General features: G+C 40.5%; 2 protein-coding genes across 2 annotated transcripts; both read right to left on the bottom strand.

Moving 5' to 3' along the window:
• Window positions 1-2,507: 2,507 nt before the first annotated feature.
• LOC113886054 (olfactory receptor 6M1-like) lies at window positions 2,508-3,455 on the bottom strand. Its single transcript, XM_027531991.1, has one exon. It carries the CDS (start codon window positions 3,453-3,455, stop codon window positions 2,508-2,510), a length of 948 nt encoding a protein of 315 aa, XP_027387792.1.
• Window positions 3,456-13,577: 10,122 nt separating this feature from the next.
• On the bottom strand, window positions 13,578-14,513 carry LOC113885906 (olfactory receptor 8D4). Its single transcript, XM_027531707.1, has one exon. The coding sequence runs from the start codon at window positions 14,511-14,513 to the stop codon at window positions 13,578-13,580; it is 936 nt and encodes a 311-aa protein (XP_027387508.1).
• Between the last annotated feature and the right edge of the window lie 3,608 nt (window positions 14,514-18,121).

Below are 18,121 nucleotides of genomic sequence, written 5' to 3'. Positions count from 1 at the left end.
TATTCACTGCCTACCACACAATTGCACTCATCTCACACGCTAGTAAAGTAATGCTCAAAATTCTCCAAGCCAGGGCTTAAGCAATATGTGAACCGTGAACTTCCTGATGTTCAAGCTGGTTTTAGAAAAGGCAGAGGAACCAGAGATCAAATTGCCAACATATGCTGGATCATGGAAAAAGCAAGAGAGTTCCAGAAAAACATGTATTTCTGCATTATTGACTATGCCCAAACCTTTGACTGTGTGGATCACAATAAACTGTGGAAAATTCTGAAAGACATGGGAATACCAGACCACCTGATCTGCCTCTTGAGAAATTTGTATGCAGGTCAGGAAGCAGCAGTTAGAACTGGACATGGAACACCAGACTGGTTCCAAATAGGAAAAGGAGTTCGTCAAGGCTGTATATTGTCACCCTGTTTATTTAACTTCTATGCAGAGTACATCATGAGAAATGCTGGACTGGAAGAAACACAAACTGGAATCCAGATTGCCGGGAGAAATATCAATAACCTCAGATATGCAGATGACACCACCCTTATGGCAGAAAGTGAAGAGGAACTCAAAAGCCTCTTGATGAAAGTGAAAGTGGAGAGTGAAAAAGTTGGCTTAAAGAACTCAAAAGCCTCTTAATGAAAGGGAAAGTGGAGAGTGAAAAAGTTGGCTTAAAGAACTCAAAAGCCTCTTGATAAAAGTGCAAGTGGAGAGTGAAAAAGTTGGCTTAAAGCTCAACATTCAGAAAACGAAGATCATGGCATCCGGTCCCACCACTTCATGGGAAATAGATGGGCAAACAGTGGAAACAGTGTCAGACTTTATTATTCTGGGCTCCAAAATCACTACAGATGGTGACTGCAGCCATGGAATTAAAAAACGCTTATTCCTTGGAAGGAAAGTTATAACCAACCTAGATAGCATATTCAAAAGCAGAGACATTACTTTGCCAACAAAGGTTCGTCTAGTCAAGGCTATGGTTTTTCCTGTGGTCATGTATGGATGTAAGAGTTGGACTGTGAAGAAGGCTGAGCGCCAAAGAATTGATGCTTTTGAACTGTGGTGTTGGAGAAGACTCCTGAGAGTCCCTTGGACTGCAAGGAGATCCAACCAGTCCATTCTGAAGGAGATCAGCCCTGGGATTTCTTTAGAAGGAATGATGCTAAAGCTGAAACTCCAGTACTTTGGCCACCTCATGCGAAGAGTTGACTCATTGGAAAAGACTCTGATGCTGGGAGGGATTGGGGGCAGGAGGAGAAGGGGACGACAGAGGATGAGATGGCTGGATGGCATCACTGACTCGATGGACATGAGTCTGGGTGAACTCCAGGAGTTGGTGATGGACAGGGAGGCCTGGCGTGCTGCGATTCATGGGGTTGCAAAGAGTCGGACACGACTGAGCGACTGATCTGATCTGATCTGATCTGATGAGAAAGAACTCACACTTTGGAGAATGTGGAATATCTCAGTGAAACAATGAACCTAAGGAAATGGGGGCTTGTTCTGGATTGGGTGTTATCAGAAAGATGTGGCAATTCTAGGATTGGGTAGCTCAGTAAATCTTTTCTGCAGTGAGGGTAGACAGAGTGAGATGTAATTGGTATGTAAAAGATGTAATTGGTAAAGAGGTAGCGGTCATTCCATTTGGCAACAAAGGAGGAGGTTTAATATTTTGTGTTGCACAGTGACCTTGTGTAAAATAGATATTTTGTCAACTTTTGTCCAACAAGTGAAAAGCATGATGATATGTAAGCATTGTTATCAGTTTGCAGTTCACTGAGACCTATTTGTGAACGTCAGATGAGTTCTGGGTCAGGTAATGATTTTTTTCTTAAATGTTATTATTCATATAATCCTCCTGACAGTGGCAGTGTGAGGCTCCCTTCTCTAGGACAAATCTGCTTTGATTCATAAGATTACATTTATTTGTTGAGCCCCTTTGGGGTTCTTATCTTCTAAGATACTCAGCAACAGGGTCAGAACTTCCACCATCTCAGGGCTGATGAAAGCTTCCTTTTTCTATCTCAACAATCTCTCCATGTGAAATCAATGTTACTTTTATGAAAATCATCTCATTTTGTAGCCACAAGTGCCCAGTAAGATAAACAGAGCAGAAGTTCTTGGCTCTATTTTACAGATGAGCAAGTGGCAGCTTAAAGAAGTAACTTACTGAAGTCCATTGAAAAAAAAAAAGTATTGTGTTAAAAAAAAAAAAAAAGAAATTAGTGCCTGAACAAATGTTAGACATCAGCTCTTAGAACTCAGTCTGGAATGTTTCTGCCTTTCTACATTAATTTATGCAAAATACTTCAAGGACTAGGGAGCCAAAGAGTCCTTATTTATTCCTGGTTTTCCATAGCAAGATCATAACGCTTGAGTCTTGGTGATATGTGATGCTTTCTCATCCTGCCTATAGACTGTGAGACTTCAGTCACGATTCTGTGTCATTCTTTACGCAGAGCAAAGTGACATATAGAGGAAGCAAGTCTTAGATGTCCTGAAACTGCTGAGTGTCATGTTCCTTTGGAATGTGGTAGAACTATCCTGCTAACTGACTCTCTCAAGACTTCCTTTACCTTTTTGTTCCTTAGACTATAAATGAAGGGGTTCAGAAGAGGAGTCACTATGGTAATGAGGACAGTGGCTATCTTGTCAAATTCCAGGGAGTGGTTCTGATTGGGTCTCACATACACAAAGATGTTGCTCCCGTAGGCAATGGAGACGACAGTGATGTGAGAAGCACAGGTGGAAAAGGCTTTCTGACGTCCTTGGGCCGAGGGGATGCGCAGGATGGTAGAGATGATGTAGATATAGGACACAGTGGTGAGCACCAGCGAGGTCAGGAGGATGAGAGAAGACAAGAGGAAGCTTATCATTTCAATGAAATGAGTGTCTATGCAGGCCGCCTGCAGTAAAGGGGCGATGTCGCAGAAGAAGTGACTAATTTCTGCAGTACAGTATGGCAGCCTGGACACCACAATAGTTGGGCAGAGCACGGACAGAAAGGCCCCCACCCAGCAGCCCAGAACCAGCAGGAGACACGCCCTGCTGTTCATGATGATGGTGTAGCGCAGGGGCTTACAGATGGCCACATAGCGGTCAAAGGACATCACCACCAGCAGGATGAACTCCACGGTCCCCAGGAAGAAGTAGAAATATGTTTGGCTGATGCAGCCTGCAAAAGATATGGTTTTCTCCTCCTCTAAGAGGCAAGCTAGTAACTTTGGAGTAATAGTAGTTGTGAATAAAGTGTCCAAAAATGACAGATTACTGAGGAAGAAGTACATTGGTGTTTGGAGACGATTATCGGTCCATATTAAGGAAATGATGACAATGTTTCCTGTTATGGTGAGCGTGTAAACTAGCAGGAGAATGACAAAAAGCAATGTCTGAAGCCCCTGGACAGCAGGAAAAGAGATAAGCGTAAATTCAGTGATGGTGGTCTGGTTTTTTGTGGCCATTTCTGTGTGGAAGGAGAAGAAACAAAGGAGGTTAGAACAGTTTAAGATGTCTTTCAAATGTTTTATGATTTTGCTAGATGTAAAAGAGAATGTTCAAGAGGGGGTGGGTTCTAGTCCTGTGTGGGACTCAATTATGTGGCTCTGGGGAAATCACTTGGCCTCAGTTTTCATCTATGTAATTGATGCGCTAGGGGAAAAAGCCCCCCCAAATAGCAACTCTGTGAATTCTTTAAACTTTAACTCTTTGATTTTTATTTGATATATTTCTTTTCTCCTTATTTCCTTCCTTAAACCCAAATCTATTCAAACTAGCTGAAATATATAATTAACTGAAAATCACTCAACTTATTTTGATCATACAATTCAAGAATAAAAAAATAGGGATTTCCCTGGTGGTCCAGTGGCTGAGACTCCCTTGCTCCCATTGGAGGGGGCCCAGGTTCATCTCTGTTCAGGGAACTAGATCCCACATGTCACAACTAAAACCTGGCACAACCAAATATATTGTTGCTGTTTAGTTGCTAAGTCATGTCCAACTCTTTTGTGACCCCCACGAACTGTAGCCTGGCAGGCTTCTCTGTTCATGTTCATGGAATTTCCCAGGCAAGAATACTGGAGTGGATTGCCATTTCCTTCTCCAGGGGATCTTCCTGACCCAGGGATCGAGCCCACGTCTCCTGCATTGGCAGGCAGATTTTTTTTTTTTTTTTTTTTTACTTACTGAGCCACCAGGGAAGCCCTTCCATGAGTAATAAAAATGTGAAAATATTAATATGAAGTAGAGATGTGAAAACTCAGATTTGTACTGCATCTGCCTGACTTCTGTCTACAATAAAATTTTTGATAAAGACCCTAAAGCTATTTGGCCTTGTAAGTCATGTTTCTTCCAGCATATGCTTCTACCACACAATAAATGGAAGATAAACACACACATTTGTATACCCTGTGGGCAATTCAAAACTGACCCCATAATTCTTGGCACGTGTTTTGTATATTTAGACATAGAAAGAACCTTAACTTTTCAGAATTGTATTTGTTTGATTCCTTCTCAATGCTGTATGATGCACTATTTTCTTGCTCTGATTTTCTTGGAAAGCTTCACAGTCCAGGGGCTACTTGTCCAAACCTGCTATATCTTCCTCTCCAAAAAGTCAAACTATCTATGCTTAGAATCCTTCATTTGTGGAAAACATGCAAGTTGCTTATTCGTGCATCTTGTTTCATATTTGATCATCTCTAACTCTTAGAAATTCTTTATTAACTTGAGGTAAAACCTTTTTCCCCAGGAACTTTCATCAGTTGGTCTCAGTACTGTATAATTAGTGTTATTCAGATGAAGTCATTCTCCTCAAAAGGCCTTCGTTTCTATTTTTAGGTTTTAGGTAATAGCCGTGATTTTTGTTGTTTAGTCGCTAGGTTGGAGAAGGAAATGGCAACCCACTCCAGTGTTCTTGCCTGGAGAATCCCAGGGATGGCGGAGCCTGGTTGGCTGCCGTCTCTGGGGTCGCACAGAGTTGGACATGACTGAAGCGACTTAGCAGCAGCAGCAGCAGTCGCTAGATTGTGTCTGACTCTTTGCGACCCCATGGACTGTAGCCCACCAGACTCCTCTGTCCAAGGGAGTTCTCAGGCAAGAATACTGGAGTGGGTTGCAATTTCCTTCTCCAGGGGATCTTCCTGATCCAGGAATCAAACCCTCATCTCCTGCAGTGCAGGTGGATTCTTTGCCTCTGAGCCACGAGGGGTAGCTGTGATACTACTTAACATACACTGAGTTCCTGGTCATTATATGCTAAGTGCTTGAAAAATTTAGGTACTATTAAAAAAGAATGTGAGAAGGGAGTGGCAGGGGATGAGATGGTTAGATAGCATCACTTGACTCAATAGACATGAACTTGAGCAAACTCTGGGAGACAGTGGAGGACAGAGGAGCCTGTGTGCTGCAGTCCTTGGGTTTGCAAGGAGTTGGACCTGACTGAACAACAACAACAGCAACAGCAACAAAATGAAAAGTGTATCGCCTACTTAGACACAAAATTTTCTTGCTGATTTTTAGGTTGGCAGTGTTTGTTTCCACATCATCTTTTGTTTTGATCTATTAATTTCTGATAGGTGACTATTAAATCATCCCTATAATTGATGTTGAATGTGTCATATTTTTCTTGCATTTTGTCAGTAGCTGTTTTAATCTGTTTCAAGGTTTTGCTATTTTATACATGTATGTTTGGCAACCTTTTGAAGTAGGGAGTAGATATTGTGATTTACATTTTGCACATGTAAAACTTGAAATTTATAGAATTTAAAGGGGAGGGAGGCAGGAGGGGGGTTCAGGATTGGGAACATGTGTACACCCGTGGCAGATTCATGTTGGTGTATGGCAAAACCAATACAATATTGTAAAGTAATTAGCCTCTAATTAAAATAAATAAATTAAAAAAAATAATTTTCTTGTCACATAGCTAGTGTGTGACAAAGCCAGATTCAGTTCCAGTTCTATCTGATCCAAAGATGCATTCTTTAGTAAAAGTCACAATCTGGATTCTTATTCCCACTTTTGTAGAGAGGGAAAAGAGGTCAGAGAGGCCCTAGTTATGGTCTAAATTATATGTTACATAAGCCTGGATCAAGACTCACTTCCCTAGTTTAGTTAATGCAAAAATGTCACTCTCATTGCTATGTTCCGTATTTAGGAATGTTGTTCTTACTGTTGTAGCCTCGTGTTCTGGGAAACAAACTCACTCAGATGGACCATGCAGATAGTGGAGTGCAGTTTATTACACCAGCGGGCCCAAGGCAGAGTCTCCTCTTAGCCAAGGACCCCGACCAGTTTTTGTGAAAACCTTATATACCATAAGTGTAAGTGCCCAAACCCACCTCCCCAAATTCCCTGAAACTAGTCTGAACAAAGGAAAAGAAAGATACAATCAAAGTTAACCCATGATTCATATGCCTCATACCTCATACCTCAATAAGCATAATAGAATGTATGATTCTATTTGGTTACACAGATAATCAGGGTATTCTTTTAGGCAATGGAGAGTCTCTTCCTTCCTGGGGCCTGGTTTTCCAGTTGGTAGGTCATTTCCATAGATACTGGGTATATAGCTCAAAGTCCACAGTCTAGCCCAAGATGGAGTCCTGCTTTCAAGCTGGAGCCTGCTTTGTCTGTTTCCTCTTTCATTACTATTTTGAATAATTGAGTAACTGGAACATTTTAGATTCAGAAAAGTCTTAGCATTGGAAGGGATATTTAGGATGAGATAGTTCTACCAAAGCAACCTCTGGTGGCTCAGACGATAAAGAATCTACCTGCAATGCAGGAGACCTGGGTTCGATCCCGATCAAGAAGATGCCCTGGAGAAGGGAATGGCTACCCACTTCAGTTCTTACCCGGAGAACTCCATGGACAGGGGAGCCTGGTGGGCTGTAGTCTACGGGGTTACAAAAAGTTGGACATGACTGAGCACACACACACAGTTCTACCAAGGGCTAAATATAAACATTCTTTTCAACTATTTTTCTAGCCTGAGACCTACTGTGGATTGCCTATTACATCTTTGTTAAACTCTGTCACAAAATCCATCATTACTTTGACTTGAAATCTGCTTACCAGTTGTTTTCATGTGTTTATTCTGAAACTCCGAATCCTTTATAAGATAAATGGAACTTTGAACATTTTTTTTCTTGCATCTAAGATGTGATGTGTCCTTTTCTCTATGAAAATAGGCCATGAATAAGCTGTGATATTTGAAACTCTTGCTTGCTCCTAAGAATTTAATTGAGAATGACTCTTGGGAATATGAGGTAAAAGAGGTTAATTACTATTATGATAATCAAAGACTTTTAACCCTGAAAATTAATCACAACTACAAATTTAGTTGGAGATGCCAAATACACATGTTGAGGCCTCTAGGGGAATTACACCATGTTTTTGCTTTATTCAGTTAATAAAAGTTTGGTGGCCTGCTTTAGAGTTTCAGAGAAACTGAAACACAAAACTTTTGAGGGAGTCCCCTAGTGGCTTAGTGGTTAGGATTCCAAATTTTCACTGCCATGGCCTGGATTCTGTCCCTTGTTGGGGAACTGAGATCCCACAAGCCACACAGAGATGTTAAAAAAAATTTTTTTTTTAAACTTTCTATTTTGTATTGGGGTAACTGCAACCATGAAATTAAAAGACGCTTACTCCTTGGGAGGAAAGTTATGACCAACCTAGATAGCATATTCAAAAGTAGAGACATTATTTTGCCAACAAAGGTCCGTCTAGTCAAGGCTATGGTTTTTCCTGTGGTCATGTATGGATGTGAGAGTTGGACTGTGAAGAAGGCTGAGCGCTGAAGAATTGATGCTTTTGAACTGTGGTGTTGGAGAAGGCTCTTGAGAGTTCCTTGGACTGCAAGGAGATCCAACCAGTCCATTCTGAAGGAGATCAGCCCTGGGATTTTTTTGGAGGGAATGATGCTGAAGGTGAAACTCCAGTACTTTGGCCACCTCATGTGAAGAGTTGAGTCATTGGAAAAGACTCTGATGCTGGGAGGGATTGAGGGCAGGAGAAGAAGGGGACAACAGAGGATGAGGTAACTGGATGGCATCACGGACTCGATGGACGTGAGTCTGAGTGAACTCCTGGAGATGGTGATGGACAGGGAGGCCTGGTGTGCTGTGATTCATGGGGTCGCAAAGAGTCGGACACGACTTGAGTGACTGAACTGAACTGAATCCCAATTAACAATGTTGTGATGGTTTTAAGTGAACAGGGAAAGGCCTCAGCCATACATATACATGTATCCATTCTACCCCAAACTCCCCTCCCATCCAGGCTGCCACATAACTGTTGAGCAGAGTTCTTTGTGCTATACAGGAGGTCCTTGTTGGTCATCCACTTTAAATACAGCTGTGTATACATGTCCATCCCCAAATCCCTAACTGTTCCTTCCCCTCATCCTTCCCCTTGGCAACCATAAGTTCGCTCTCTAAGTCTGTGAGTCTCTTTCTGTTTGGTAAGTTCATTTGTATCATTTCTTTTTAGATTCTACTTAAAAGGAATGACATATGTATTTCTCCATCTCTGTCTGGCTTACTTCACTCAGTATGACTATCTCTGGGTCCATCCATGTTGCTGCAAATGGCATTATTTCATTCTTTTTAAAGGTTGAGTAATTTATGATGTTCTCAAATAGTTGACAAAATTATGCCAGATTTTCCTTTCCCAGGAATGGCGCAATAATGGTATTTCCAATGCTCTGAAAATGATAAATGTGCCCTTCTTTCTCTGTTAAAATGGAAGAAAACTTTTTTGTTCTTGCCAAGACCTGTAAAAGGTGACTTTGTCTTCATTTATTATTTTCGACTATGCACACATATTTAGTCATGTCTAATTCTTTGTGACCTCATGGACTGTACAGCCTTACAGGTTTTCCTGTTCATGGAATATTCCAGGCAAGGATGCTTGAGTGTGTTATCATTTCCTACTCCAGGGGATCTTCCCAACCCAGAGATTGAACATGTGTCTCTTGCATCGCCTGCATTAACAGGCTGATTCTTTACCACTGAGCCACCTGTGAAGCATCATTGTGTATACTTCATCCTTAAATTAGCCTAAAAATCCTTAGGTTGTGACTTGGAGTAAGTTTAGGTGCCATTAAGTGAGCACAGGCATTTTCTAGATTGATCAAATGTAATTTCTAAAAGTGGGTAGAAACCCTCCAAAGAGGCCAGGCTTGGAATAGAGAGGTGCCATGCAGCATTACTCTCAGCCAGTGGACCCTTACATGTGTTTTTTTTTTTTTTTTGTATTGTATCTCTTGTATACTCCATTTAGCTCACATCAAAAGCTTAGTTTCTGGGACTCATCCATTTTCCTCTGTCAAAGCCTAGACACTTTGACATTTCTACCTATTAAAAGTCAGAAATTGTTGGATTAGTTAAAAAAAATGCAACTACATTTTAATTACTGGAGACACATCTAAAATAGAAATTGTGATTGAAAAATAAAGGGAAAGAAAAGGGATACACAAGACAACACAAACCAACTTTGGTAGATTGCATTATTGTTCTCAGCCATTTTGTACCCCTTTTCTTTATAAGATGATTACATGTCTCCACTTACACATCCCATTCTCACACTGGCCTTGTGACATGCTTTAGAAAATGGCAGCTGAATGGACCTGCAGTGCTCAAGGCTTGAGCTAAAGTTTGAGCTATTGCTCTGTTCCCTCTGTCACAGAGTGGCATGTCCCAGGTAGGGGCTGCTGCTTTCTCCTGAATCCAGAATAAGGACATATGTGGGGCAGAGACAAAGCACATAGGGAGCCAGTAACATGCAGTGTGGTCGAGCAACACGTCTGCTTTCTTTCTTTGTCTCTCTTTTGGCTGCACTGTGTGGCATGTGGGATCTTACTCCCCAGTTGAAAATGGAACCCATGCCCCTGAAATTGGAAGCTTGGAGCCTTAACCACTGGACCACCAGAGAAGTCTCTAAATCTTCTTATTTTTGCTAGCCAATGAAATCTGGGGGGTTGTTTATTAATGTATCATAACATAATCAAATTGACTCCTATGCTATTGAAAAGCAACTGCCAACTTAGAGGCTAAGCCCCCCAGAAAAATTCATCAAAAAATGAAATAGAGATATTAATATTTTCAAATAAAAAGTAACCTGAACGTGTTTATTGTCAGCACATCTACATAAAAGAACTACAGATTATTATTAACATCGAAGAATAGAAATTTAGATATGCAGAAAGAAATTAAGAACAACATAGAAATTAAATATATGAGCAATGTGAATTAATTTAAACTTTATAAAATAATTATAGTGGTTTCATAAAATTTTAAATATATTTATAATAAAAACTCATCATAATAATAATGTGAAATGAAATTAAGGACATACATATGTCAATATGTGATGATATTACATGTAAATATATTTGATTTTCTAATTAAAAATCTAAATTTTCAGATTGGATACAAATCCCAACTATACACAGCTACAAGAGACTTTAAATATGAGGGACAGGCTTGTTGAAAGTGAAAGAACTGAAAAAGATATATAATGCAAACTCTAAGAAAAAAAGCAAGTGTAGCTATATTAATGTTAAACTAGATGTTATGACAAGAAGTTACTAGAGCTATACTGGAATATTCTGAAATATAAGAATTCTAAATCTGTACCTACCAAAACTATGACATCAGAATATACAAAGCAAATGCTGACAGTGCTTGTAGGAGAAACAGACAAATTCATATTTGTAGATGGAAGTTTAATAATACTTAAGAGATAAGATGGCTTCTTAAGCAATAGAAAGCAGACAAAACAAATAGTAACAATAAATAAGATTTGAATAATACAATTAATAGTTTGATTCAACTAATATACAGGGTATTTCAACCAAGAGGGACAAGATAAAGAGGAGCTTTACGTAATGATAAAGGGCTCAAACCTAAAGAGTACACAACAATTGTTATTGTGTATGTGCCTATCTACAACAGCAGAGTGTCAAAGTATGTGAGGCAGAAACCAATATGACTGCAAGGAGATATACACAAGTTGACTATTATAGTTGAAGAATTAAAAAACCCTCTATGAGAAATGAAGAAATCCAACAAGCCAGGAAAAAGCATATAGTTGAACTCAATAGCAGCACTAATCAACCAGGTATAATTTACATCTACAGACTATTTCAACCCCAAACAGAAAAATACACATTCTTCTGAGACTCACATAGAACTTTCTTCAAGATAGATGTAGTCTACATTCTGGACCATAAAACACACCTTAGCAAGTTTAAATGATCAGAAATTCTACATGTTTTCCCCATACAGTGCATTATGAGTTATACAGTGTATATGAGTTTATTAGTGAAAACCATAAACTTTTTCATTATGTTTAATTCAAAACATTTTCTAAGGAAGAAATTAAAGGCATCTGGTTTAGCCTAGAAAGAAAAAAATAACTCAAATAAAGTTGTAAAATATTGCATATGTACTGGTCACACAGGAAAAAGCAGGATGTTTAGATAAGTCTGTAAATGTATAATCTCCTAATCTAGATATTCTAAGTTTTATCCTTTGATCACCAGAGACCAAATACTGGGACTGTATTAGTTTTTCCTTTGGTCAGTCTTCTTCATTAAATTGCATTTTGATTTAATATTGGCCTTTTATAAGCCAATTATTAAAATTAAAATTCTTCCTCATTTATTACAAAGTTGTTGTAATGATTTTTACCATACTGTTCAATGTTTCCTGTGCAGATTTCTATTAAAATATCTCTTTTGAGTAAAATAAATAAGAGGAAAGACTTTGTCATACTAAAAGAATTGAGTGTGTTTTTGTTTCTGATATAACTATACAGTATTTCATGATTTTGTTTTATTTTTGCTTAGATTCAGGGAACTGAATTTCTAAAGGATAGAAATTGAGTTTAAATCACAGGAATGATATTAAATTTTAAGTTGAAAATATTTGCTACTTCTTACTTTTATACTTATTTTACCTTTTATTAGTCTTGTGTGTAAATATATTTAGTAACCTGAATGTATATAATATCATATATATATATATATATACATACACACACACAATCTTTGTTGTTCAGTCACTAAGTTGTGACCGACTCTTTTCAACCCAACGAACTGCAGCACACCAGGCTTCCCTGTCCTTCACAATCTCCCAGAGGTTGCTCAGTCTCATGTCCATTGAATTGGTGATGCCATCCAATCATCTCATTCTCTGTCATCCCCTTTTCCTCCTGCCTTCAATCTTTGCCAGCATCAGGGTCTTTTCCAATGAGTTGGCTCTTTGCATCAGATGGCCAAAGGATTGGAGCTTCATCTTCACCACCAGTCCTTCCAATGAATATTCAGGACTGATTTTCTTTAGGATTGATCTCCTTGCTGTCCAAGGGACTCTACTCAAGAGTCTTCTCCAACACCACAGTTCAAAAGCATCAGTTCTTTGGCATTCAGCCTTCTTTACAGTCCCGGACAGTATCCTGTGGGGTCACTGCTCTTTTCTCCTGGGTCCTGGTGCACAAGGTTCTGTTGTGCCCTCCAAGAGTCTATTTCCCAGTTCTGTTTAAGTTCTAGCAGCTCTATGGTGGGGTTAATGGTGACCTCCTCCAAAAGAGCTCATGCCATACCCAAATCTGCTGCTCCCAGAGCCCCTGTCCCTGCAGCAGACCACTGCCGACCTGTACCTCCACAGGAGACGCTCAAACACAGTCTGTATCAGTCTTTGTGGGGTCCCTGGGTCCTGGTGCACACAAGGTTTATTTGAGCCCTCTGAGCGTCTCTGGCTGGAATGGGGCTTGATTCTAAACGCGAATTCCCCCCTCCTACCATCTTGCTGGGGCTTCTCCTTTGCCCTTGGAAGTGGGGTATCTCCTCACAGCTGCTCCAGCGCCTACTGTCTTACTGGGGTTTCTTTGACCTTGGATGTGGGGTATCTCTTCTTGACCGCTCCAGTGCTGTGCAGCTGCTGAAGAATTGATGCTTTTGAACTGTGGTGTTGGAGAAGACTCTTGAGAGTTCCTTGGACTGCAAGGAGATCCAACCAGTCCATCCTAAAGGAAATCAGTCCTGAATATTCACTGGAAGGACCGATGTTAAAGCTGAAACTCCAATACTCTGGCCACCTGATGCGAAGAACTGACTCATTTGAAAAGACCCTGATGCTGGGAAAGATTGAAGGTGGGAGGAGAAGGGGATGACAGAGGATGAGATGGTTGAATGGCATCACTGACTCAATGGACATGAGTTTGAGTAAACTCTGGGAGCGGGTGATGGACAGGGAGGCCTGGCGTGCTGCGATTCATGGGGTTGCAAAGAATCGGACATGACTGAGTGACTGAACTGAACTTCTTTATGGTCCAACTCTCACATCCATACATGACTACTGGAAAAACCACTTTAACTCCTTTCAAATTATTTTTAAAGACTCAGGACATAAATACAAGCAAGCACATATGATTATGTGATGATTAATACATAAATAAATCTTAATATGGGTGGTATGGGGGGTACATGTAAACATACAGCTGATTCACTTTGTGCAGCTGAAATCAATACAATATGGTAAAACAACTATACCCCAATAAATTTTTAAAAAACATTTTCATTATGAAGATATTTTTCTTCTTAAGAGTTTCATCAATGAGTTTTTTACTTCCTTGTTCCTCAGACTATATATCAGGGGATTCAACATGGGAATCACATTGGTATAAAATACTGAGGACACTTTCTCCTGGGTGAGTGAACTGCTGGAAGCAGGTTTGAGATACATGGACATGAGAGATCCATAAAATACAAGGACAGCTGTCAAGTGGGAGCTGCAGGTGCTGAAGGCTTTGGACCGACCTTCTTTAGAATGGATGCGGAAGATGCTGGAGAGGATAAAAGCATATGAAGTGATGATGGTCATGCTGGTGGCTACCATGTTAAATCCTCCAATGACAAAAATCAAAAGCTCATCAATATAAGTGCTGGAACAGGAGAGTTTAATGAGAGGAACGATGTCACAGAAATAATGTTTAATGATGTTTGATTTGCAGAAAGTCAACCTTAACATAAAGCCGCCATGCATCATAGCATCAGTAAAACCTACTGAGAAGACAGCAGCCACCAGCAGAGAACAGACCCTGGGGGACATGATGACATTGTAGAACAGGGGGCTGCAGATGGCGACATAGCGGTCATAGGCCATTGCTGCCAGCATGTAGCACTCAGAAATGATGAAAATACAGAAGAAAAACAGCTGGGTCATACATCCAGAATAGGATATAGCTTTATCTCTGCATAAAAACCCTGCCAGCATTTTGGGGGTAATGACAGAAGAATAGCAGAAATCTATAAAAGACAAACTACTAAGGAAATAGTACATGGGCTTGTGGAGTTGAGAACTCAACCTGATTATCAAGATCATGCTGAGGTTTCCCACTGCCGTGACTACATAAATCCCGAAGAAGAGGCAGAAGAGAGGCAGCTGAAGCTCTGGTTGGTCAGTTAATCCTGCAAAAAGAAACTCAGTCACTGTGGATTGATTTCTTACACCCATTCTCCCCTGAGAACTCTGTGGAGATAAGGAGAAAGAGTCAAATTAGACAGGCAGTCCCAGTTCCTCTCCAGTTCTTTACAATTCAGATATTCTCTCTGTGAAAACACTGAACCCCGGTTTTCTTACCCTTTGGCACCAAGCCTGTGCTTTTACTGATGGGTAGGGACCCATCAAAAGTCAGGTCCCAGATAAAACAGAGTAAGTATCCTCTCCCTGTAGATTTTGTGTGCTCAGTAGCTTCAGTTGTGTATGACCCCATGCGACCCCATGGACCGTAGCCTCCCATGCTCCTCTGTCCGTGTGATTTTGCCAACAAGAATACTGGAGTGGGTTGCCATGCTCTCCTCCAGGGGATTGTCCTGACCCAAGGATCAAACCTGCATCTCCTGCATTGCAGGCGGGTTCTATACCTGCTGAATCACTGCGGAAGCCCCCATAGATTTTAGGAACCATATATAAATTTTCACATCCTCTTTACTGTCTCAAATTCTTTTAGCAAAGTATAAAACCCTTAACTTCAGCATTAAAAATAAGTCTAATGCTAAAGAACATTGGAGAGTTTTTCTAAAGCAAATCAGTTGAAAAGGCACATAAAGAAGACCTATGTGCTTAGAAAATACTTCTGCTAATAACATAGTGGCCTAGGGCTGAAACTGCCTCCAGGATTTCCCATAGAGAAGGTATTTATTGTTAAAATTAATTATAATGTCCACATCAAGGTTTTCAAGGGTGTTTAAGAGTATTAATTCCAGGGTGTACATGAAATAAGTATGTTAGGATCATACTGGTTTCAGACATGCAGAATTACATAAAGTTAAACACGTTTTGTAACTAAGACTATTTCAGATTCTCCAAGACAGCTCTACAACAAACAATTTTTTCCAAACTAAATTGATGATAGAATCCCCCTTCCACTTTAAAACAATCATGTTGTAGCTCCAGTGTGGCTCAGAACATGTTTCAGGAAACTGTATTTTCATTTCTGCTATTTTATTGTAATCTAATCACAAGCTGATTTCCAGGTAGAAAGCATATTCTTCTAATACCTCAGTAAAGCTCGATGATGGTGGAATGGCAGCACTCCCACAAATATTTCTGCCTTGTGAACCTCTGTCAATCCTCTGAGCTAAGCCTACCTATATCACCAAGGCTACTGAGCAAGACAATGCACTTCTGCTAGTGCTGCCACTTGGGGATTTCAGTTTTTGTTGGAGGCTTTTAAGTAGTGGTTCCTGTCTTTCACTCACACTTCCCCTGCTACTGCTGCTGCTAAGTCATTTCAGTCATGTCCGACTCTGTGTGACCCCACAGACAGCAGCCCACCAGGCTCCCCCGTCCCTGGGATTCTCCAGGCAAGAACATTGGAGTGGGTTGCCATTTCCTTCTCCAATGCATGAAAGTGAAAAGTGAAAGTGAAGTCGCTCAGTCATGTCTGACTCTCAGCGACCCCATGGACTGCAGCCTACCAGGCTCCTCCATCCATGGGATTTTCCAGGCAAGAGTACTGGAGTGGGGTGCCATAGCCTTCTCCACACACTTCCCCTAGAAGGAGGCAAAGAGGGCACTTGACTTGCAGATGCCTGTCCTGGGGTCAACAAAGTCCGTATCTCTGAAAAATCAGACCAGTTTCCTTTTGGTGTTGGGCTGGTCACAGTCTGCAGTCTTCTATCTACCTAGAAGTTATACATGGCAATGTTCAGACATCTGGTCTATCATCTTCTCAACCTGCCACAGATCTACTTTTCCGCCTTGCTCTTTCTTCCCTACTGGCTCTTAAAGAAACTCTTGTGCCTCTTACCTCCATCCATTCCTGCCATATAAGGACAGAGCACACTTCCTTTGGTCACATGCATCCCCAAGTCTGTTTAAAACAAAGGAGCTTCCCAACACTGAACAGCTGTCCTCTGAGCAAGGTGGCCAGATTTTACAGAACACGTGACTTTTGCATCTGCTCTTCTTTTCCTGTCCTGAGGGATGGAGACAGGGGAACCACGTGCAGAAGAGAGATTGTCCAGTTGCCCTGAGTTTGTTGCTAAAACACCCGTGAGTCCTCCTTTCCCTTCAACTCTTGCCAACTAACACACAGGTGTAGTCTAGTCCTAGAGACCACACACAGAAATAGAAAAGGAATGTTAAAGAAGAGCCAATACTCAGCTTTTGGCCTATAAGGTCTTTTCAAGCATGCCTTCAGAATGCCCTGAATGTCACAAACTCACTAACCTCTTTCCTCATGTGTCTAATTCTCCCACATGCCCTCTGATTTTTACTGGGCTCTCGATCACAGTGAAATGTCTGCCATTCTGCCCACGTTCCTTGTTCTGTTCCAGGGCTCTGCACCTGTATTCCTTCCACTCAAGCCAGCTCACTTCTCTGTCCTGTCTTTGCTCTTTCCCAAACATTTCTGTGCTGTGGGTCCTTATTACTCAACATGGAACATCACTAACACCACTGGGGATTTGTTGCACCATCTCAGGTCCTAAGCCATACCAGCTGAGTCGGGATCTGCATTTTAGCAAGATCCGCACGTGATGCGTGTGCACATGAAAGTTGGAGAGGTGCTATTCTAGGTTTCTGTCTCCTAGAACTGGAATCATTTCTCTTTGTTCATAATTTCTCCCCAGAACCTCTCTCTGCTTCTTTTCTGTGCCAGAAAGCATTATAGGATCATTTAAAGCCCATTCTTGAAAACATCCTCTCAAGAAGGGCCTTTTGAATGGAGGATAGAGCTGCACCATTTTACATTTTGGTGTTTTTCCACCTTTACATAGTCTCAGAGATTCCATGGGAGTGTAATACGCATTCCAATGGCTTATTACAACACATAGAATTGCAATGTTTTGTTTATAGGAAGAATTTTTATACAGATTACATCTTAATCCACATAAAAATGAATAATGCTAACCAGTATTGACTTTATTTAACCATTACTAAGCAGTAGATTCTACTAGGCCTGGGTTAAAGTTTTTTATGTTGTATGTTTGACCTCCCTTGAAATGATCTACTACACTGACTCAGCTGATTCAGGCCTTATGTAAATTTTGGATTCAAAAGCGATTTAACAATTTATCTTTTTTTTCAGTTTAGCAACTCAAAAGGTAAGTTTATAAACATTTCCATGTACCATACAGTGCTATTAAAACTATGACAATTGTTAACTTGATCAGCATTGCTTGATAGAAAGATAATGCAGTCACAAGGGTGATTTATTAATATAATGTCCTAGAAGCCCCCCCTTTTATTTTTACAAAGCAAAAGCAAATAGCTAAAGTCAATTTACTACTATATTTAATTTAGTATATACAAAAAACTACACTTAATGTAATGATATAAAAATTCTTATGAGGTATTTTATATTTTTTTGTATAAATCTTTGAAATTTATAGTGTGGCTCAGATGCTAAGGAATCTGCCTGCAATGCAGCAGACCTGGGTTTGATTTCCTGAGTTGGCAAGATCCGCTGGAGATGGGAATGGCAACTCACTCCAGCATTCTTGCCTGGAGAATTCTACGGACAGAGGAGCCTGGTAGGCTATAGTCCATGGGGTCGCAAAGTCCATGAGTGACTAACACTGATTGACTTAACACTACACTTCAAATCACACTACATT

Source organism: Bos indicus x Bos taurus, chromosome 29, assembly GCF_003369695.1.
Source record: "Bos indicus x Bos taurus breed Angus x Brahman F1 hybrid chromosome 29, Bos_hybrid_MaternalHap_v2.0, whole genome shotgun sequence".
NCBI classification, from domain to species: Eukaryota; Metazoa; Chordata; class Mammalia; order Artiodactyla; family Bovidae; genus Bos; species Bos indicus x Bos taurus.
Note: the sequence above shows the minus strand (reverse complement) of the source record. Positions and strands in the feature narration are given on the sequence as shown.